At 35.9% G+C, this 21,847-nt stretch overlaps 1 protein-coding gene across 4 annotated transcripts in view; it reads left to right on the top strand.

Annotated features, from left to right (window-relative positions):
* Nucleotides 1-20,534, top strand: part of LOC121322194 (oxysterol-binding protein-related protein 6-like) — a 43,695-nt gene extending 23,161 nt beyond the window's left edge. For 2 of the 4 annotated variants that reach the window (XM_041261789.1, XM_041261788.1), the window contains 15 exons: nucleotides 714-806; nucleotides 3,497-3,665; nucleotides 4,880-5,010; nucleotides 6,871-6,978; nucleotides 8,318-8,455; nucleotides 9,295-9,376; nucleotides 9,646-9,899; nucleotides 10,519-10,656; nucleotides 11,808-11,871; nucleotides 12,520-12,598; nucleotides 13,546-13,690; nucleotides 14,075-14,219; nucleotides 15,060-15,186; nucleotides 15,728-15,850; nucleotides 16,268-20,534. In XM_041261789.1, coding sequence (XP_041117723.1) covers nucleotides 714-806; nucleotides 3,497-3,665; nucleotides 4,880-5,010; nucleotides 6,871-6,978; nucleotides 8,318-8,455; nucleotides 9,295-9,376; nucleotides 9,646-9,899; nucleotides 10,519-10,656; nucleotides 11,808-11,871; nucleotides 12,520-12,598; nucleotides 13,546-13,690; nucleotides 14,075-14,219; nucleotides 15,060-15,186; nucleotides 15,728-15,850; nucleotides 16,268-16,376 — 1,905 coding nt within the window. In that variant the 3' untranslated portion in view covers nucleotides 16,377-20,534. Of the gene's footprint in view, nucleotides 1-713; nucleotides 807-3,496; nucleotides 3,666-4,879; nucleotides 5,011-6,870; nucleotides 6,979-8,317; nucleotides 8,456-9,294; nucleotides 9,377-9,645; nucleotides 9,900-10,518; nucleotides 10,657-11,807; nucleotides 11,872-12,519; nucleotides 12,599-13,545; nucleotides 13,691-14,074; nucleotides 14,220-15,059; nucleotides 15,187-15,727; nucleotides 15,851-16,267 lie in introns of those variants that run through there. The other 2 variants (XM_041261790.1, XR_005951006.1) reach the window with 2 other exon arrangements.
* Nucleotides 20,535-21,847: the final 1,313 nt, after the last annotated feature.

The raw sequence follows: 21,847 nt of genomic DNA, 5'->3' as shown, positions 1-21,847 counted from the left end.
AGAAAGTTATGGAAATTACGCTACACTACACAGTGGGGCTAAGTGAGGAAGCAGAATGCTGTTATGAGATCTTTCATAATAGGTTTCCACTTCAGTCCAGGTCAGCAAATAAAGGTTTGAGTATACATGGAGACTAGATAAATCAAATCAAGATCCTTCAAGCCAGGGTATAGAGACACATTGAGGGGGTTGTGTGTAGATGCGTACCCTGTGGCTTTTTTCCCATATATGCTATATAACTTATGCCTCCACTGCTGTCTATCTGGAAACTAGACAAAAAGGAAAGAAAATAAAGTGTAGTTTCCCAGTTGATTACCCAACATCATAGACCCTTGTATTGACTGTGATGAAATACATTCTGAATGTTGTTTTTCTTATTTCAATTTCATATATTAACGACTACGAAGTTGTTTTATACATATTTTATGGGAGAAACAATGTTTTATGGAAAAATACTAATATCTAGTGTTTCTTTTCATATATGTTTTATATACTAGTAACACCACCGGAAATCCATTATATCCAATAGAGCTGCTTTGGTGTTACTCAGGTTAAAATAGAGCCCCTTTTGTCATTTCATTGCAAAACACAAGATACCATGGCTTCATTAACATGCAACAAGAATGTATCTTTGTATTAGAAAAAGGCTGTTTGGCTGTTGATCTGTAACATTAACTCCTTATTGTATATTCTAATCCATTTGAACAATGTAGGCTAATTGTGTAGATATAACAAAGAAAGACAAGCGACTGAGCAGAAGATGGAGAACAAAAAGTGTCAGCAAAGATACAAAAATGCAACTTCAGGTACAGATTATGTCCTTTATTCTCATCAATTCTTAAATGTCTTTCTGTAAGTTTTGGGTCCCAGGCATGCTGCAAAAAATATACAGAGTATACATGGATCATCACACTCCCCAACGATCAGTTCTTCAAATAATGGAGATGCTGGAAGAGGGTGATGATTAAGCAATTCTCTTGAGGAGTTTTATATGCATTGCTTTAACCAACCAATTTATTTTGCTCACACTCTTAACTCAGTGGATGTGTTAAGAGCTTGCAATATTCATAAAACTTCTATAGCCAAGTGTCCAACCTGCTTGCATAAAGTTAATGTTTTCTTTGCACTCATCTTGGGAAGCATTTTTTGTTTTAACTTGTGAGATTATTTCAACTTGCTGTGATAGTAAGTGGTTAAGGTACAGTCCAGTTAGAAACAATAACTGCATTGGAGAAGTTCCTATTCTGATGGATTGTAACTAGAGCCTTATTCCTCTCCTGCTGGGGATGTACAGTATATTTTAGAGAACCACTTATCCTATGTGGAAATCAGTTTTAGAATCTAGTCTCTCCATGCATATGCCGCACTTACATTGTAATGTACGTATGGATGTAAGTCATGCAAATCTACTCTACATCCTCTTATTTTGCACAGCCATGGTGAGTGATGTAAGTTAATAACATATTTGTTTTGGATTGTGGAAGCTGTTTATTCAACTGATTGCTGACAGAAACATATTTTCTAGATAGTTCATGTTTTAGGCTTTTACATTATTCAAATAATGTAGAAGGTCTTCCTTTCTGGCACTCCTTTCCAACAGTTAATGCAAATGATAATTCCATTCTTGTGTTGAGTTTTAGAACTGGCTTCGGTGACAATATGCACAAACTCATAGAGGGTTTTCCCTCTGGTTAGACTCATTGAGACAACACATTTTGCTGTCAATATTTAATGCGCACTACAACATCAGTCAAACTCACAAACAATGCCATGATACCAGGAAGACATTACAGTAAACACTATTTCTAAGCCTAGCATTATTTCAATTATATAAAGTGGGGAAAGCTTTTATCAAACCTCCAGACATTGGAGGACACCCCTGAACAAAACATTCTGTAACCCCTTAGTTTACAGTAAATACACACTTTTGAAAGTATGATAATTATCCCTGCAGAACATGAAAAGTATGTGGGGTATTTGTTGATTGGCCCCACCCTGCCCCCTTTGTCTGACAATAGTAACACTCCCACTGTCCACTTAATGCATAATTCTAAATGAATGCTATGTAATACAATCCATAATAAGTGAAAGTATTTCATTTCTTCAGGTTTTTGATTGTTCATTGCAACACTTCAGAGATGTAAAAGTAAGCAACTGCCTGCTCAAAACCCTTCCGACCACCGATACAGTAAATGTAGATGAATGTGTGTAGTAAGCCATGGCTTGAGAATCAAAGCTTTGGTAGCATGACCCCTATAATTGTGATATGGGGTTCATTTGTGGCGGATCCGTTACCTTTTTGTCTGACAGGCAAAAATTAAACTGTTTTCAAATGATGAACTGAGTGAGAGGGAAAAAGAATAATAATATACATAACACGTACCAAAAAAACCTCTTTCCTGTTTCATAGATTGAATGACAAGTGTACTGTAACCATATATTTTTAATGATTATTTTTATATAATTATATTTGGAAAAAGAACATGATTAACAACACTTTCAAAACTACTGTAAGTTGTGGAGCTAAGTTCCTTAACAAGGAGTCAAAATGAAATGCTTCTCCCTAATAATTGCAATCTGTAACTTGATTGAACTTTTGATTCTCAGCAGGCGAAAGACTGGTAGATTTAGTAGAAAACTGAAAAAGCAATGAACTTGAGAAGACTCCTTTATTAACAAGTCTAGATCTTGAGCCCTTAGTGATTTATTGTATTCTACAGGATGTATGCAGATGCAAGCTTTCAACTACTTGTTCCGATGATGGAGAGTAGCATTTGATGATCTCTTTTGATTTGTTAAGTAAAGTATAAAGCAGCACAAATCTTCCAAAGTACAGTTTAAATTACTAAAGATAATAGAGATAGAGAGTGAATGAATCGGCTACAGGATACAGATCTTTTAGGAGTAATCACTCGCTGACCCATCCTAATCCTAGTCCTATAGCGACAATTGCAGTAAATGAATTGCATGCCAGTCGCAATCAGATTGCAAAGCAATTAAATATAAGATCATATTTTTTATAATTTTTTCACATTGTAAAGAAAAGAAAAGCAAAGTCGTAAAACGGATTGCTGTAATATAATGTTTACAGCAACCCAATTTTAAAATAAAAAATATTAAAAAGGGTTTTTGTATTTTCTTTCTCACATTTTAGTGCCAAAGCTCGTCTGTTTGTCTCATAATGTGCTGCTTTCCTAATGAACTTTAGGTGGATGAGTTGCTGATGAGAATTCTTCAGTCAAGTCCTGTAACTGTTCACAATACATTTAACATTGACCTTACCTGTATACTGGTCTGAATTCATCAACCTGGTTCAGTTTGGTTGCATATTTATCCTTTAGAAACAAAAGAAATGTAGGTTAGAAATTATCTAAAGAGATCATACGTATGTTAGGCTAACACATTCTGCCCTATTAGTAAGTACGGTTTTAATTAATGACATGCAATGGATTATGTAGCCTGTCACTGAATGTGCCTCTCTTTCTTTATTAAATAGATTCCTTTGAGTGCTTCAATGACCCAAGTTCGTTTGCATTCATCCAATCCGAACCTCTGTGCAGATCTAGTGGATTTTCAACCTCCTATGAGCAGGCTCACTGAAACACTTGAGTGTGCCACAGACTATATCAAGCTGCAAGAGGAGTTCTGTCTAATTGCACAGAAAGGTAACACTTTCACATTTCAAACAATACATTAAAAAAAAAAAAAAATACAGCTATAGTTCTAGTGACATTGTTGCTGTAGTAACTGTAACACAGTCTTCTAGCTAGTTCGTATAGAATTCAAACTATCACATTACAGGATGAGAGGAAGAACCACAAAAATGGATCTGAGAATTTTTTAAGTTTTAATATAGTGTGCTTCATCATAGTTTTTTAGGTTTTGGGAAGGTGTGCTAGGAATTTATATTAGAACCTGTGTCATTAATGGAGAGAAAAATGCTTGCATTTCGAGATATTTAACAATATTGCTCTACTTCAGAATTAGTACCATGATTTCAAAACAAGCAAGTTTGAAAAAGCTTTCTTGCTAGTTTGATTAGCAGTTTGTGCCTAAAAATGAGCAGACAGTTACTGCAGTAAATGTGTTTAACATTTTTGGTAGCATGTTTATGGTCACTCCTTTGAATAGTATTTACAAAGGAATGTAGAACATGCAGCAATAAGCATTACTAGTATCCCTGTGTGCAACCCAGATATCACCATCACCACCATCATCACTACTGCTTGTGTTATTTTCTATAAAGTATGTGTGTATATAATATCAAGGTCAAGGCTGGTCAACAGTAGAAATAGCAAACCCAGATTCAGAAACAGCAGTTTAAAGCACTTCCATGCCCTTTTTTTTTTAACAATTATTTTTATTGGTTTTCCAATTTTTCTCACAATTTTTGGAATGTCTAATTATTATTCAGCCTGGTTCACCGCTGTAATCCCCAAACTAACTCGGGAGAGACGAAAACATGCATTCGCGTTCTCTGAAATGAGTACTGTCAGCCGTCAGCTTTTTTTTTCGCTCTGCAAGCCAATTGTGCAGCCTTATTCAGAACTTACAACGTCGGAGGACCACGCAGTTCTGAATTGCGTAGAGGCCAGCCTGCAGGCATCCGGCCAGCCACAGGGGTCGCTGGTGTGTGGTGAGCCAGTGAACAAAACGGAACCCAATTTACAGCTATCCCAGTACACAACATGCTGCTCTCAGCCCTTCTCTCTCCGTGTGCTCTTAGGCCTTAGCCTCACTCTTCCTTGTCCACAGGGTTGCCCTTCCCTTTATGCAGGGGCTAAGTGTGGCTGTCTCAATCAGAGTCCTAAAGCCTCCAATTAGGGTTAGGAACACCTGCTCTCCCACAATAGGTATATTTATCTTTCTTTTCTTCTAGTTCATTCTCTGCTGAAGTCTGCCTTCAATACTGTAGCAATAGAGAAGGAGAAGATAAAGCAGCTCATCTCTGAGCAGGAGCAGGCAGGCCGCACTGCCCAGATTGTGACGCTGAAGAGGTCTTTATCACAGGTACTTTTTCCTTCACTTTCACTTACACCAGTTCTTCTCAGACTGGACCATCTTTAAAGTGTAAGGTGCAAACACTGTTCAAAAAGCTTAGGAATATTACACATCTCAGTGTGCAAGATGATACAGATGAGCCATTTAAAAAAATTACATTACAGAAACCCTTCCCAGAGAAACATGCAGATTAAATATAACCCTCCTCATTATAATACAGGCCAGCAAAAACATATATCTTAAGCCAGTGTATTATTTTATATCAAATGTAGGTGACAGGCTTTCAGGCGATGATACATGCCTATGGGTCACAGAAGTAAGAACGTTTAGCAATTAGTCTAAAATATGCTAAGGTTAAGAAAAGGTTAAATATGTAAGTTCTAGCATTAGCTATACAAGCCCTTGGCTATGCAATGATCTTGTTGCCTTACATAGGGTTTAATGAAGCCTGAAAAGCTCATTTGTAATTCTGTTTCATAAAGGTGAAGCACCATTGCTCTGTGTCTGATGGCTAAAATGGCAATATAAAAATGCCTGTCAAAATAATGATGCATTCCTTCTCACATTGAAGTTTTCTTGGGGAAAATAAGAATGTTTTAAATATATGCCTTGTGTCTCAAGCCAAATGTATCTGAGTGCAAAAAAACTGTTTTGCAGTTCCGTTGTTACAGTATATGAATAAATACATATTTTTTCAATGTCAGTCTCTCACTAACATTTGAGGCTACTAATTGGTTCTATCTTAATAATATAGAAATAAACAAACAAAATGATCATATGTGTCTATGGGAGCACCCCACGGCCTGTTAAAGAGAAAGGTCTGGAGGAATCTTTATTTTATGAAAAGAAGAAACATGTTTCAGAGACCCAAACCAAAATAATGTAGCCTGCCTTTAGTTTAATGGAGGCCAACTTTGAATGAACAAGCAATCTACATTCTGAAAAAGGCTTTAACAATTGTGGGAACAGTTCTGTTGTGTAATTGTAAAAAAAGTTCACCGAAGCCAAACTCATTATCTTCTGCCCGGTGAGGCTTCAGAGAATCAAATGTTATTTCATTTGTGTTTTAGGTGAATTGGCAATGTTCCTTCATGTTAAATCAATACTGTCTCTTTGTCTCATTCATACAATCCCTTCTTTGCTTTCATTTTAACAATGAACATTACATAAGAAGATAAACTTGAGTGGTCCTCTATTTAGAATCTGGGGCATTCATTGTGAGATTCATTCACTAGGGACTGGTGTAGGGGCAGTTAGTAGAAATTAGAAAAACGAGAAATGCAAGAAGTTGGACCACACCACTGTATTTTCTGCTGCCATTTTGGATGTGTCCCTTTTTTGTTCTCCAACATATTACGGTACCTCTAAAATTATTTCCATTCTGGGGTTTGTTCACTAAATCCTGGATCACAGTACTGTAGTTCTACCTTGCCCATGCTGCACAGGATGACGTCTATTATTACAAAAGGAGACACACCACTCACAACATATTAACTTATAAGATGCTGCTTTCCAGAGATGTTATCTTTACGCTTAAACTTTATGGTAGGGGAAGGGTTTGGAATGCAGTCTGTAGCTTGCTTATCCTTGACATTGCTTAACAAAAGTGTCTTGAGAAAGGTTGAAAATGATTCTCTGATAGAGTTCTTCTTAACAATACCCTTGGCCTTACACATTTATTATCTATCCTGATACTGTAAGCCTCACATAGAAGAACTAGAAGGACAAAATAAAATACAGGATTAAACAAAAAGCAGGCTTATATGCTCACTGATTTACCAGTACAGTGATTAATGATAAACTGCCTGTTTGTAACATAAACGGAACAAACCTTTTCAAACTGTTTTATTGCATTACGGTTTGTTTCAGGCTCTGACACAGAATGCTGAACTGATGACTCGTCTTCACCGGATACACTCAGAATCGGTCCTGTCTGAGCAAGTTGTCGGTGTAAATATCATCCCCAGCACTGACGAGGTAGGATTTTGATTGTGCATAATCTGTCTCACAAAATATTGACCCATAAAAAGAAAAGCGTATAAATAAGGCAGCATAACTAAATACTGTGCTAACATGAAGACTTTCAAAAGATAGCTGATTGATATGTAGTTATGTAGTCAGTAATAGTCACCTCATTCTATTCTGAAATGTGTGCCTACAAGCCAAGAGCGTCTGAAAATGATTATCCTTATGAAAAGGCAAGTCTGTTATGTATTTCTGTTCAACCCCTGCATCACGATACAAATACAAAAAAAAAAAAAAAAACCCTGAATGTTTTACTTGTGTAACTGTCTTGAACGCTTCACTGCTTTTCATACCCTGACTCTTTGTCAATTTGCTTGTTAAACCCTCATACCAACAGACGCATGAATAAACAAAAACACAAAGGGACATTTCTTTGCAGCTCTGTTTGACATTCCTACAAAGGGCATCAACATTGGGCTTAAGCTGGGCAGAGCTGGCTATGTGGCCTCACTGATTTAAAACCAAAAAAATAATGTATGTGAAGTCCTTTTACCAAACAGTTCAGTATTGGCTACTGTCCAATTTCTTATTAGTTGCTGGGCTGGGTAATCAGACAGAAACCCAGACATGTGTATCCCCTGCTTATCAGTAGATGCTGGAGATTTGCAACAGGGATTTGTTGTATTTCTTTTCATTCCTTCTAGTTGGAAGAAACCAAGCAGTTGACCTTTTATAAGGTTTCTCTGAATTGTTTTTACTTAAATCAGTCGCTGAAAAGGAACCTGTTATAGAGCTTTGAAACGCCTTTCTTTAGTGTGATTTATAGTCGTCCTTCCCAAGGGAAATATGTGACATTGACTTTCTGAAATCAAGCCACTTTTCAGAACAAACCTTGAAGAGATTCCAGAGTTACTCACAATGAAGCAAAATTTTATCCCATACTCTCATAAAGGCTATATAGTGCAGTACTGATGTATTGTGTAAGGTAGTTAGTATGATTAAAATAATTTTCAGGCTAATGAAACTGGAGTGATGACAGATAGTTGTCCTTATAAATAAATATATTAGCAGCACACTATAACTACAAGTGTTGCTGTACTCCTTAGGGTGCATTACAAAGCAATAGTGTTTTGCACAAGAAATGTCAGCTTGCTATATGAAGTTGAAACAGATGATAAGCTAAATTAAAAGGCTGAGGATATTGATTTGTGTTTATTTGAAACTCAATACCTCCTAGAAATGACTTCCTTCTACACATTAAAAAGCTGTCCGGGTGTTGGATTCTGTATTCCTGCCAATGCTGCAAGTGTTAAATAACTCATCAAGCACGTCTGTTCTTTTTGGTCTCCAGCCCAATGAACAGATCCATGTCAGCCTCCCACTGACACAGCAAGCCTCCAACGAGAGCAGGCTGTCCATGTCAGAATCCGTTTCGGAATTCTTTGATGCCCAGGAAGTGCTGCTGTCAGCAAGCTCATCGGAGAATGAGGTGAGAGAAGGATGGAGGGAGGGTGGGTGTGGACCACCACTGGAATTCCAGATAAAACACTAGTGATGACTCACGTGTGCTTCAGTTAGTCTGCCGTTAATTAGAATTACGTGGTGAACCAAGATAACGCAAAATAGAATTAAAAAAAATAACTGTTTATAAATCTCTTTTCCATTTGTTAAAAGGGTTAAGTCGGTGGCAGCAATGTCAGTGTACTCTGCTGGAGGTCAACAGTATCTCAAAAGGTTGTCCATAATTGTTTTCTTAGTCATGTACAGAAAAGTAATGTGGTTTGCATTTCTTTGTCTATCTATGCTTGAAAATGTTATACACCCATCACTTGTTCCTCAGGCTTGGTTGAATCACCACGTTAACTGTTGTACAGTATAGCAAGACACCACCAGCCTCATGGAACTATATGGGGTCTATTTTAATGGTCTAAACAATGTCTAAAACTAAATGTTAATACTGCATTACTATCTATAATAACCCACTTATTAACATTATTAAAACCTACAATAGAGATCAAGTAAAATAAGGGTTGAAAATACAAAAATATCAGGTTTATAAATTTTCGGGTAATGGTATTAAGGTCTGTTTAGGCCATAAAAATAGACATTGATGTTGCAAACTAATTTCATTTTATTTAGATGTAGACATTTCTGTCACTTTAACGTTTGAATCTAGTGACTAGGAAATAGAGTTTTATATAATGCTATAACTTAGTGTAAAGTGCACTACAGGGATTATTTAACTCTTTATCGATGATTAAAAGGTAAAGGTAATATGATACATTTGTGGGGTTCTTTAGTAATACAGCTCTCTATTTGTCTCTTTAGGGATCAGATGATGAATCATATGTCAGTGATGTCAGTGACAACTTTTCAGAGGACAATGCCAGCGTTGCAGATAACAGGCCAAGTATGTGCTGCATAGAATTACAGATTTTTGGAACTTGGTACTACTGTAACAGAAACATTTATTGTGTATCTGTTTTTTTCAACAACAAAAACACTCTGAAAGGAGTTAGGCAGACTCCATTTGGGATGAGCAGAGTGTGTTGTTTATATATTAATATACCAGTCAAGACTTGAATCAAGACTCTTATCCTTTAGGAAATAAATATCTCTTGCAAACCACCCAGTGTTTTTAAAGCAAGTTGTGTGTTTCTGCTTGTGCTTTGTTTGCAGTGCCAAATGGTGGCCTAGCCGGGGGTGGATTCCGCAACGGCCGGCGCACGTGCCTCCCTGCCCCCTCTCCAGACACCAGCAACATAAACCTGTGGAACATCCTGAGAAACAACATTGGCAAGGACCTCTCCAAGGTGTCCATGCCAGTGGAGCTAAATGAGCCTCTCAACACCCTCCAGCATCTCTGTGAGGAGCTGGAATACACAGAGCTGCTGGACAAGGCTGCTGAGACCGAGGATCTGTTTGAGCGCATGGTAAGCGGCCTGCTGTCAGACGTTGGTTTCTTGTAAGTGCAGAAAACACTCAATCAAATTGTGCTGACTTGTAGTTCCTCAGTATTCCAAACCATCTGCTCGTCACTAAACACACACTGTTAAATCCACCATACGTAACAAGAAGTGTATGTTGTTTGGTTTCAATTCCATAGAACAGCCTCCCCCTTGAAATCATGAAATGAAGCAAGGGTAGCTCTTAAGTTTTAGGTTGATGTTTTAATGATGTTTGTTTTCTTAAGGCCTGGGTATTGTTTTTATACAATCCACCTAATGCTGCAAAATATTTGCATTATCGGCATACTTTCTTTTGTCACTGTACTATTTATTTAACTATACACAAACACCTAACCTACATTACAGTTTTCTTGGTGGATACAATGCTCCCTCATTGCTATTTCACTGTCACGTAAAAAACCGAGATACTAAAAACTAGTGAAGCGTTACATAGTATTGTTTAGTACATTTTACATTCAACATTGTCTTAGTGTGAATTAATCCACTTTGCAAAATACAAAATAAATCCACTTTAATGTAAATTGCCATGCTTACTGTAGTAAACCACAGAACATTACAGATTGTGTTTGTCCTTGTTTTTCAGATCCTTGTTGCTGCTTTTGCAGTTTCCGGATATTCTTCAACATACTACAGAGCAGGCAGTAAGCCTTTTAACCCAGTTCTTGGAGAGACCTATGAATGTATAAGGGAAGATAAGGGTTTGTGCTTTTTTGCAGAGCAGGTATGTACTAACTGGTATAACAGATTGTAATTATTAAGAAAGACATGTGGCATCATTAAGTACAAATTATCCTGGATAAATAACAAACAGATAACTGGTTTTAGCCAGTGCTTAAAAACATAATAATTCTTACCAATTGGCATAACAACATTCTTAAAAGTTTCGATATTCATGTTTTTCAACATGTATTTTCGCTTTGAATTCTTTTGACTCATTTATTTGGTTTCTCTTCTATTACATGTAGTGGTGCCCCAGTTAAAGTTCAGATGGGTTCCTATTACCTGTACATAGAAAGTTAAGTATTGTGGTAGAAGCAACAATAATAAATCATAACAGCAGCAAAGCAAGTGATATGGTGATGAGATGTAATAATAAAAATAAAAAATAAAAAGATGTTTTCCACATTTAATAATTTATTTTCATACTTCAAGGAAAGTTTTGTTATATTAGTTTTTTGGTAACGATCCTCACTATGCACAAATAACTTAATGTATATTACAATATGTTTACCTCTGTTCAACATATTAATAGCATCTTTTGAAACACCCTTACAAATGCATTACCAGAGTCCTGCATTGAAAGTTAAACTCTTTGTCAAATCATGTTTTATTTCGCATTGAAACCACTTCCACTTTGTATAATGCTCCCGTCATGCTCCGTTTTCAAGCCGGGGAAGTTCAGCAGCTCAGTGCTTTGCTCTGCTTGTGTTTTTCATGAAGAAAACTGTTAGTTGCAGTCATGCAGGGCGATTGAAGCTAAGAGCTAGTTCACTTATCTTAAGTGGTATTATCGAAGACTAGCTCATTAGTTTTAGACTGAGATCTTTTTTGTTCATTCTTTCTTTTGCATTGTCAGCTACAATAATCTAAGTGCCTAAAATGAAGTTGTCTGAAAAGCAGCAGCTGTGATTACTTTGAGCATTCTGTTTAGGTCACAATGCCTTTTGCAACAGAAGTGTAGTGAATACTCTGCAAGCTTGCCTATCCCACCAAGGTCGGCAGTGTTTTAGTTTTCACTGCTGCCATATGAGTATTTTGCTCATATAGTGTAACGGAATAGAAATTAAAGATTGATATTAATGAGTTTACTGTAGGTATTTTAATATACAATTCTTCAGTTCTTTAAGCACATTCCTGCTGTACATTTCGTAGGTTAGCCACCACCCACCTATCTCAGCGTGTCACTGTGAATCCAAGAAATTTACTTTCTGGCAAGGTAAGAATTTTAGTCGTTAAACTCTCAAAATTGCACACAGTGGAACGTTGGTATGAGCCCTGGTTCTATATATACGTTATGTATTTGGCATTGTAAAATGAATATCTGAAAAAAATATTTGCCAACAATTTGTGAGAAATGGCTTGCTTTTATTTCTCAAGAGATTTATACACCCTGGCCGAAGGTTACTATACCTTAATGTGCAGTTCCTGACTTAATCTATTTTCCACACTTTATTGAGCGCTTCAGGTGTCTGTAAAAAGGTACAGAATAATTAAACCCATGGGTCACTGAAACGTTACTACTCAATAAAGTAGGATGTTTGCTTTAACAGGGTTTCTGGGTCTAGTTAGAGCAAATGGCAAAGGGCATTCATTACTCCAGTAAGGCTAATTGACTGCAAATCAATCTTATCTGTATTAGCACTGTAGTGTGTGATATTAGGTGAATACCTGGGAAGTAGGACTAAATACATAGAAGACATTTATTTGTTATTTTAGTCCCACTTGAACAAGCTTAATATGACACTTAATATAAAAGGGGATTAAAAGCATGCATAGTAAAGGCCGCAGCACTGCTGCATGGAATTCAGAATGTCTCTGGGATTCAGACTTTACTGACAAACCTTAACCACATTGCTTCTTTTAGATATCAGATGGAAAAATAAATTCTGGGGGAAATCCATGGAAATACTCCCTATAGGAATCGTGAATGTCGCACTTCCAAAGTAAGTTATTATTTTTTTTTTGTATTCTTACTAAGAAAAATATTGCTTCTTGATACAACTTTATAATAAATACTGTAGAAGCATTGAAGTAGAATATAATGACTAAATATTAAAGATAAAACAGATGCTCTTTTCTACCTGTAACTGTTTGCAGTGTCGAATACAATGTTAACCTCTTAACGTCCTTCCTGAAAATAGGTCCTTGATAAATTACCAATTTCCTTCAACGAGTAGTATAAACAGTAATGTTTGATTTATATATGTATATATATATATATATATATATATATATATATATATATATATATATATATATATATATATATAGTTTAAAAAAATATTTTAAAGAACAGCAGTTGATAATATGCCACCCATTTCATCTGGCAGCTTGGCATAGTACGTACTGTATGTAGGGTTTAACAGTTGTTTCTCCTGAGCAGCAGCCTTTATTTTGGTGGGCAAAGGGTTAAGTAAGAGACTCTCATGCCCTCATGTGGCAGAGGAAAATAACTAAAGACAAGGGCTATTTTAATGCAGAGCTCAAGTAAGAGCCCAAAATGAATATGTCATACTAAACATGCAGTCAGTCTAATAAGGTCTTACATACTGCTTTATTTTTTGTTAGCAGGCTACCTGAATAGGGCTTCAGGTACCACAGTTTAATTTCTCTAGAGATTTCACCCACCGATTCCATAAACAGTCCATAAAATAACAGATTTGTTATTTACCAAGATGTGAGATACTCTGAGACACTTCATCTTAGTTAGTCCCATGCAGTACATAAAATGCACCACGATATGTTTATGTCATTAAATCTTGGGCTCTATTGCTGCAAGTATTTCTTTATTTTATAAAAAGGGTATAGGTTCTAAAATCTAGATAATCACAGAAATCACCAGCTGTAGTGAAAAATGGCAGTTTTTTGTTACTTCAATACTTTTGTACAGGTACGGCGATCACTATGAATGGAACAAAGTCACTACCTGCATACACAACATCCTCAGTGGTAGAAGATGGATAGAACATTATGGAGAAATAACAATAAGAAATACGAAAAGCAGCCTGTGTATTTGTAAACTCACATTCGTTAAGGTAAGAAATGCATAAGAAACATGTTGGGAAGCCTCATATGAAAGATACAATTAAGGTGTTTGCTGTGTAAAATAAATACTACTTTCAAGCAATATTAAAACAAAGATGAACCACAACAATGAGGTCAAATCGCAAAGGACAGTTTTAGCTTTTTTTAATAGTGCCTAGGGATTTCAGCATGGTTAAAAAATGATCTATTATTCCAGGCTGTGTTTCAATAATAATGTTATTGAAATATTTTAATTTAATTTTTTTTACACCTTAATACTAGGATTATGAAAAGATCATTTGGTTTTGTAGATCTTTTTACTGACATGCGTACACAAGGGGTATTGTCTACAGTCATTGTAAGCTGCACTCCTCATTTGCCAATGAAATGTTTAGGGAAATTACTGGGGTTCAAGTGTGAATGAAGTCCAGGGTTTTGTGATGGACCAGGAAGGGAAGGTGGTGCATCGGCTGTTTGGGAAGTGGCATGAAGGACTGTATTGTGGCGTTGCACCTTCTGCGAAATGTATTTGGAGGCCAGGTAAGAGTTCATCAGCATTTACTGAATCTCTAAATATATATATATTGAAATCTTATTAATAAGAAGGTACACGGTTTTGGGCGCAGTATTGTTCTTTGTTTTCATTTAAGTACCTGTAGATTGTCCATTTCTTGAAGTCATGCATTTTGATACATTCTTTGTAAACTGAATATGTACAGTCCAATTGTTCTTGGAAATCTGGGGAATATAAATCCACTTCCCTCCGAACTAATCAGTTTTATAATGTACAAATCTGAGCTAGATGTCAGGCAATATCCTTATATTTGCTGCACAATACTTACGAAGGTGTCACACCAGCATGATGTCAAATGCAGTGTAGTTATTGGATACAAAACCTTTGTATAGTCCCTGTGGGCAAAACTGAGACAATGAAAAGAAACTCCTGTGTGTGTGTGTGGATGTTATGTGCTTTCAGTATTAATACCGCTTATGAAGTGTCATGTGGAGTGGAGTGCAGGCTACAAGCTTAGAACACAGGCCTTATAGTAAAAATCTTGATCAAAAAGAGTAACCTACACATACAATGATGACATTGAAAATGGTGCATGACATTTTATTAACTTATATTTAAAAAAAATGTTCTAGTGTCTGGTGCACTTACTGTAACTGAGCACAATATATTTAAGCTGGAAGCAACAATAACATTCCAGGCTGCTTTTCTCATTATTATTCATAACAGATAAAGATTGTCAGTACATTAATTGTCAAACCATGGACAGTTCTTTACACCAAAGTATTTTCACAGTATTGTTTTCTGAATTGAGAAAGCTTTGAGAATACCCCATCAGTACAGTAAATGGGTTTCTTGTTGTTTCTTAGGCTCCATGCCAACGGATTACGAGATGTATTACGGCTTCACCAGATTTGCTATAGAACTTAATGAGCTGTGCCCGACGATTAAAGATCTTATTCCTCCAACCGACGCTCGTTTTAGACCGGATCAGAGGCAAGAAGCATGCTTTTTTTCTGTTTCAGAAACTGCTCATCTTTTGTTGAGAGCTTTGTATTTATCACCCAATACAAACTGTAATATGTATTTTGTATATCAGTATTTGTCAGTAGCTGTGCTTTTTTATGTTTTTTTTAAGAAATGCACCTATATGTAATGGTACCTTGCTGTATTATTAGTCAGTCGTTCCTCCTGTTTTCAGATATTAGCGTTTCAAGAATTTACAGGGATCCTCTGAAGCAACATCACATACATGTGCAATACCGCCCCCTACTGGCTCGTTTCACGTGTGACCGTATTCTGTTTCAAATAAGCATTGTTTTTAACACCTAATTAGTTCATATTTAGTGAAATGTGTTTTATATGGGCTCATTTAGGAAATTTTTCTTTTAGTAATGATGGTTTAGCTCCTGTTTTGCACATTGTGGTGTGTCTCTAGTCATCTTGATGATTATCACATTCTGTTTAGATAGCTAAGCTTCTGTTTTGCACATTGTGGTGTGACTAATAGTCTTGATGATCACCACATTCTGTCCAGATTTCTTGAAGAAGGGAATGTAGAAGCTGCAACCAATGAAAAGCAAAGGATAGAGGATCTGCAGAGATCAAGGAGAAGATGCATAGAGGAAAACAATATCGAGTATCAGCCACGTTTTTTCAAGTAGGTGAAGGAGCACATAACTTACGCATGGTGCACATTACCATAAACAACGTCCAATTGAGAGGCCATGAAGCGTATCAAACTGTATCTGAGATTGAAGCTCAAGTTTAAAATGAGCACTCCATGGCTGACTGCCTGCTTGTACAGAGGGCAAATAAAAAAAAAAAAAACTGCTGTCAAATGCAATCTGACTGTTCACACTGACAAGCAGCATCACTCAAGTGACATTGCTGATCAAGACTACTTACTTTTTAGGGGCACAGTCTCAAGTACAATATTAAAGAGATATTACAAATTCAACAAAGTAGATCACGTAATGATTGGAAATCATACCTACACTTGACTCTGTATATAATAACAGCAGTACCTATCACATTTGATTGTATTCCTAATTACATGTCAATGTTTTAATTACAGAAAAGTGATTGATGCCAATCAGAGAGAAAAGTGGGTCACCAACAACACCTACTGGGAACTACGGAAAGTCCCTGGTTTCAGTACATTGGAAAACCCTCAGCTTTGGTAACATTTGGGTGGTTTGTGTTCCAACGTTCTTTCTAACAAAGCAGCTTTTACCTATGCACAAATATTGCAGTATCATATTTTCAGTTCAGTATCCTATTGTTTTTTTTGGGGGGGTTGTGGATATAAGGACATTCTTCAAAACCCTAACATTCTAAGAAAGGTCTTAACAGGACAACATCACCACTCCCTTGCATCAGGGGCAATGTTCACCAAACAGCTATTGCTGTTGTCACAGCTTTCCCTGAATTGACATGCAGAAAGTTCTCTTGGTGAGGATGGGACTAGAAGTTACTGTCTTTGCCTTAAAAGACAATTAATTCTGCACACATGTTAAACGCATATGATTTAAGCTTCACTAAAGCGCTATGATTTAGTAGGATGCTGAACTCTGAATATCAGAGTTACCTGTATTTTAAAAGTATGCACAGCATGTTTCAAGGCTGGCATCCATCAACCTAAGTTATATTGAATTAACATGTGCAATGATTCTTCTAAAAAACAGCATCAGTAGGACTAAAATATATTTATATTTATGAAAAAAATGTAATCAAACATCTTTATTTAATGATTTTATTTTAAGCAAAAGTAGAAGTAAAAACAAACACGTTTGTTGAGTAATCTTGATATTACTAATGACGTGGGTTGATATAAACTTTGTAGTTTACATTCAGCAAGATATGTTATAGTCAAATTCTCTCCAAGGCTGGATAACTTGTAAATACCTTTTTTGAAAAAAAAAAAAAAAAAAAAAAAAATCAAACTCAAGAATAAGCATAGTATATTTTGGTTGTAATAAATTAGCGACAAGCAAGTTTTATTTTCAGATACTCATACAGGATAGCTGTTTGTCAGTGCTTGCTTGCTTCATATCGTCAAGACCAGGTAATCTATGCTGGATCTGAACATGTGATCAATACAGTCAAGAACTAAGCCCGTTACCTACCAAGCTCCTAACAATTTTTTGAGTTCAGAACATAATAATGATATATTTTTAAAACTAGAATAGAAAGTCATTACCAGTACTTGCATCCATGTTTGCTTGAACCCCAAGCAAATAAATAAATAAATTCACCGGCTGGCCGGAATTATGTGTTGCATAAAAAAAAAAAAAAAAAAAAAAAAAACTAAAACTTACAATAACATGTAAATATAATCACCTTGTGATATGTGCTTCTGGAATTTGTAGTTCTGCATTGTGTCTATGGTATATGTGTCAGTTCAGCTTTTGCAGCTGAATTGCACAAGTCAAGTCAACTGTGCTGACTGCAAATCAGCCTCTTACTGAGCTAGCAACACTACACAATTAAAATCTCTCATTCAACTATAGACCAGGACCAGCTCTGCATACCTTCCAACATCTCACAAGGTCAGAATGCAAGTAGAATTGTGGGCTCACAAACTTTTTCTTTGATTGAGCCTTTTATCCTGTTACTTTCAGCTGCATTTCAATTTCTAATGGATGCTTATAAAGCCTCAGCCCTAGAGAGAATATGGCTGTGGGGAATCATACATTTATGACAGTGAAAACATAAACCTTTGTTCCATACCTTTTTAAAGAGTAAGGTATTTAAGAAACGGCTTTTTGATGATTTTATTTAATTTCAGCCACAGTGTGCATATTGGGCATTCTTTCATTAAGTGAAAGGTCGCGGTGATACAGTATCTGGTTTGTATAACTCAAGCGTACATAATCTTTGTACAGAAGTTCTTTCAAACCTATTTGACATGGAATATGCAATAATTGGTTTAATTGGCAGTCATTTCAAAAGTGGTTATTTGCTGCAGTTCAAGGACCCCAAGAGGAAAATTGTTACACTTCATCTGTATGTATTATACCTTTTAGTCTTAAACACTATACTGTACAAACACCATATGTGGTGGCAGGTATCCCTTTTATAATCTGGCACAACCTTATCATTATCAGATTTATTTTGCGTAACTTCCAGTGTACGTTTTTACATTCAAGTATAAAATACCAAGTACCATAACATATACTTATTTCTCTACCATGTCATATTGTAAGTTTCTTTGTAACAATTCCATTTGATGTGCCTTAAAGCGATAATTGCAAAATTGGATGGGTTACTTAATTGTACCAGTATCAACACTTTAGGGAATTCACCATGGCAAAGCACCAGTGTGACCACCTTTAGTGTGGTTCAACCCAGAAATAAATACTGTATACAATGCTGTTGTGCTTGTACCAGAAAAAATAACAATCCAACTGAGTAACAGTCTCCTGTTCTAAATTACGAAAATCCTGTTGTAATTGACTCTGGGACTATATTCCTGTTAGCAGGCCACATTTTTCTGTATTTTTTTTGGAAATACACTTCGGTTTAATTTCATTTGAAAGATCAATGACAGAACATTTCAACTAGAAATCTTTTCTGTTAGTATTGCTATAGAATGCTTAATAGTTGATTTATTAGAGGAACCAGCATTTCTGAAAATGCAGTTCTTTCTGCAGCAGTGTTCATTCTGATACAGCTTGGTACGGGAGCCCAGCACCTCAGGTGCATGCTTTTTTAATATCGGTTATATTGAAAATACATGTTTGGAACAAAACTGTATAAATAAAAACACAATCAGTTTAAATAAAAAGTATTCCTCCAGATACTGTTTATTTGTGCTCCGTTTTCTCTATGCGAGTAAATGTTGGCACAAAACATTAAGAGGCTGGACATGATAATAGAAACCATAATGAAGAAACTGGCTGACAAACAAATGTAACGTACCATATTCATTACAGTATGTCATGTTTGTGCCACAAAATCTCCACAGGAACAACCAATGCTTTTGAGCTAGTTCTCCAAATGTTTCGTACACCAGCTCTTTCCATTGCATCTTACATTAATTAAAAAAGAAAAACTGTCCCATGCTTTTTTGTGGGACTGAAATGTATACATCAAGTAGAATCACTCCATGCAATTAAACCTACCAAATGGCCTCGTAGGTATTGTGTAATCCATTACAATATCTATTATTTACAGTAGTTATGTACTTTTGCTTAAAGTCTTTTGCAATACAACGACAACAAATATGTTTAACTGCAAAAGATATCAACTACAGGTTAAAGCAGAGTTCTATGACAGTAGCAGAGAGAATTTCTTTTTTGTTTCTGACACAAAGTTATTCCTCTATTACAGTGTAAATTATAATTGCATGTGCAAATGATAAGCCTGCCAATGAATGTTGCAAATGCCTTATGAAAAGGTTGATTTTTTTTTTAAATTTAAATGTTAAAAGACAGTGTCACACAGTGCTGTGTTGGACAGTCAAGATACATATTTAAGTCCATTTTCTGATGGATATCTCTGAAGTGCAATTGTATAATTACTACATATACATATCTTCCCATGAACTCTCTACACTGCTGCTATCTAGTGCTTGTTTTAATAAAAATGTAAAATGGAATCTGGACTTTGTGTTTTTTTTGTGTGTACATGTTAGCCTGACACACAGGAGCTACAAATACCACATCAATAGATGGACCTGTTTTGTTTAGTTTTGTGGTGATACTACAAAGGATAGAACAGTTGTGGACCACTGGTATACAGTACCGCACATAATACAATTACTTTGACCTTGTGTAGCATAAATTAAAATGGACATCTAACGATAGAAGAAAATGCATAATGTGCAACATTAAGACTACAATCTAAATATGAAAGTGCAATATCCCTTTTTTTAATTATCACATTAGCAAATGAAAACACATTTATTGGGTCTGAATATGTAATAAACAAGACAAAATCATTGTCTGCATGCAATACTGTATAAACTAGTACTAATGCAAAGAAAGAACAGTATTAAACCATGCAGTCCAAGGCATTACAATTTCCTTGTGACCCTATGATAAATCTAAATACTGGTAGACGTACTTTTATTGCAATTTCCAGTCTCTCAAAAAGCCCAATCTTAATAAGTGAACTAAGTGGGCAATGTGTTATCATTACCACAAAGAATCAGCACCACTCATAATCAACACACAGGAGACACTCAATTTAGCTGTCATTTTAAACAACCTTTTTTTATTTAAAAATGTGCCACAGCAGACAATTAAATATGCAACAGTGAAAACATTGTCACATGTTGTGTTTTATGAAAATGCTGTAGCAATCCTATGGCAGTCCTCACACAGTTGAACATCATTGCATATTGCATTCACATTCAAAGGACTAGATTAAAATTTTATATATATATATATATATATATATATATATATATATATATATATATATATATATATATATATATATATATATATATATATACACACACACACACACACACTGTACATTTCAAGTCTACAGGAGTCCCTGGTCGACCTAAGCTCTCACCACTCCAGGCGGTTCTTGGCCAATTGTGCACCACCCACTGGGAACTCCTTTTAATAAAAAAATTTTTTATAAAAATTTTAATATCTATAATGGGTTTGTTGCAAATCAGTACAATTGCTTTGGCAACATTTAACTTTTCGTAGCAACGTTGTATGATAAGGAGGGATGGATCTGTCAAATCAAATAGAGCCTCTCACTTACAACCCGTATAAAGACGCAAGTAATTCAATTTATTTATTTATAATAAAAAAATAACAGCAGATCAGTTTTTGTAAGGTTGCAGGCTATTAAACTGACTGCAGTTATACTGTTGGCCGAACAATGTTAAATAGTTCATACTCATATTTTCTCCAGGATTCTTACTAAAATGTAATGCTGTTTGTCAAACTAGATTTTATATTTAAGAACCCAGACAACCAACTATAGATTGTAGTTAGCTATTTCCCGTTAGTAATGTGCAGTTCATGAACAACTATTTCTTTTCCGCTCAAATAAACCTTCGTAACCAAGTGATTCTTCAGTCTACACTGATTGGTTTCATTTCATTGAATCAGTGGATCAAACAAACAGATCTTTTGTAATCATCTCACCAAACTGAACTGAATCAAATAGTCAGTAAAGAATCAAACGGTCCAACACTACTTCTCACCTCTGACTCGCATGTCACGTCATTGTAGAGTATGTGGAATTCACCAATCATGAAGCCAGTATTTGTTTGACCCTGTTGCCGTAGTAACCAAATGCACAGCACTGACGCCGGGCCATGCATAGTTACTGTAGCGCTGCTTTTAATTGCTAAAAAGTATGACATGAACAGGGGAGGTGAAGAGTAATGTAAAATACTGGAAGCATAATTTTCACTGTAGTCAAATACATGATTTCTGTAAAATTCGTGAAATCGTGAATTTCCCAGGACCCTACATGTAAGGCTAGTACGATCTGTGCTCAATCTATATCTAGTTATTACCTCCTCTTCACACAGCCCTAGTAGTGTGTGCCTGGTCTGAAATACTCTCTCCCTGACTCTTCTTCTCGCTCTCCTGTGAAGCTCTTTGGCTTGTTCTGCGACACCACCTGGTTTCATAAGAGGTACTTTTAGCACACGTTGAGGCACCTGGTAAAGTTAGCG

This window comes from Polyodon spathula, chromosome 10 (genome assembly GCF_017654505.1).
Source record: "Polyodon spathula isolate WHYD16114869_AA chromosome 10, ASM1765450v1, whole genome shotgun sequence".
Lineage (NCBI taxonomy): Eukaryota > Metazoa > Chordata > Actinopteri > Acipenseriformes > Polyodontidae > Polyodon > Polyodon spathula.
The sequence above is the reverse complement of the archived record's forward strand: the minus strand, read 5'-3'. Positions and strand labels throughout refer to the sequence as shown.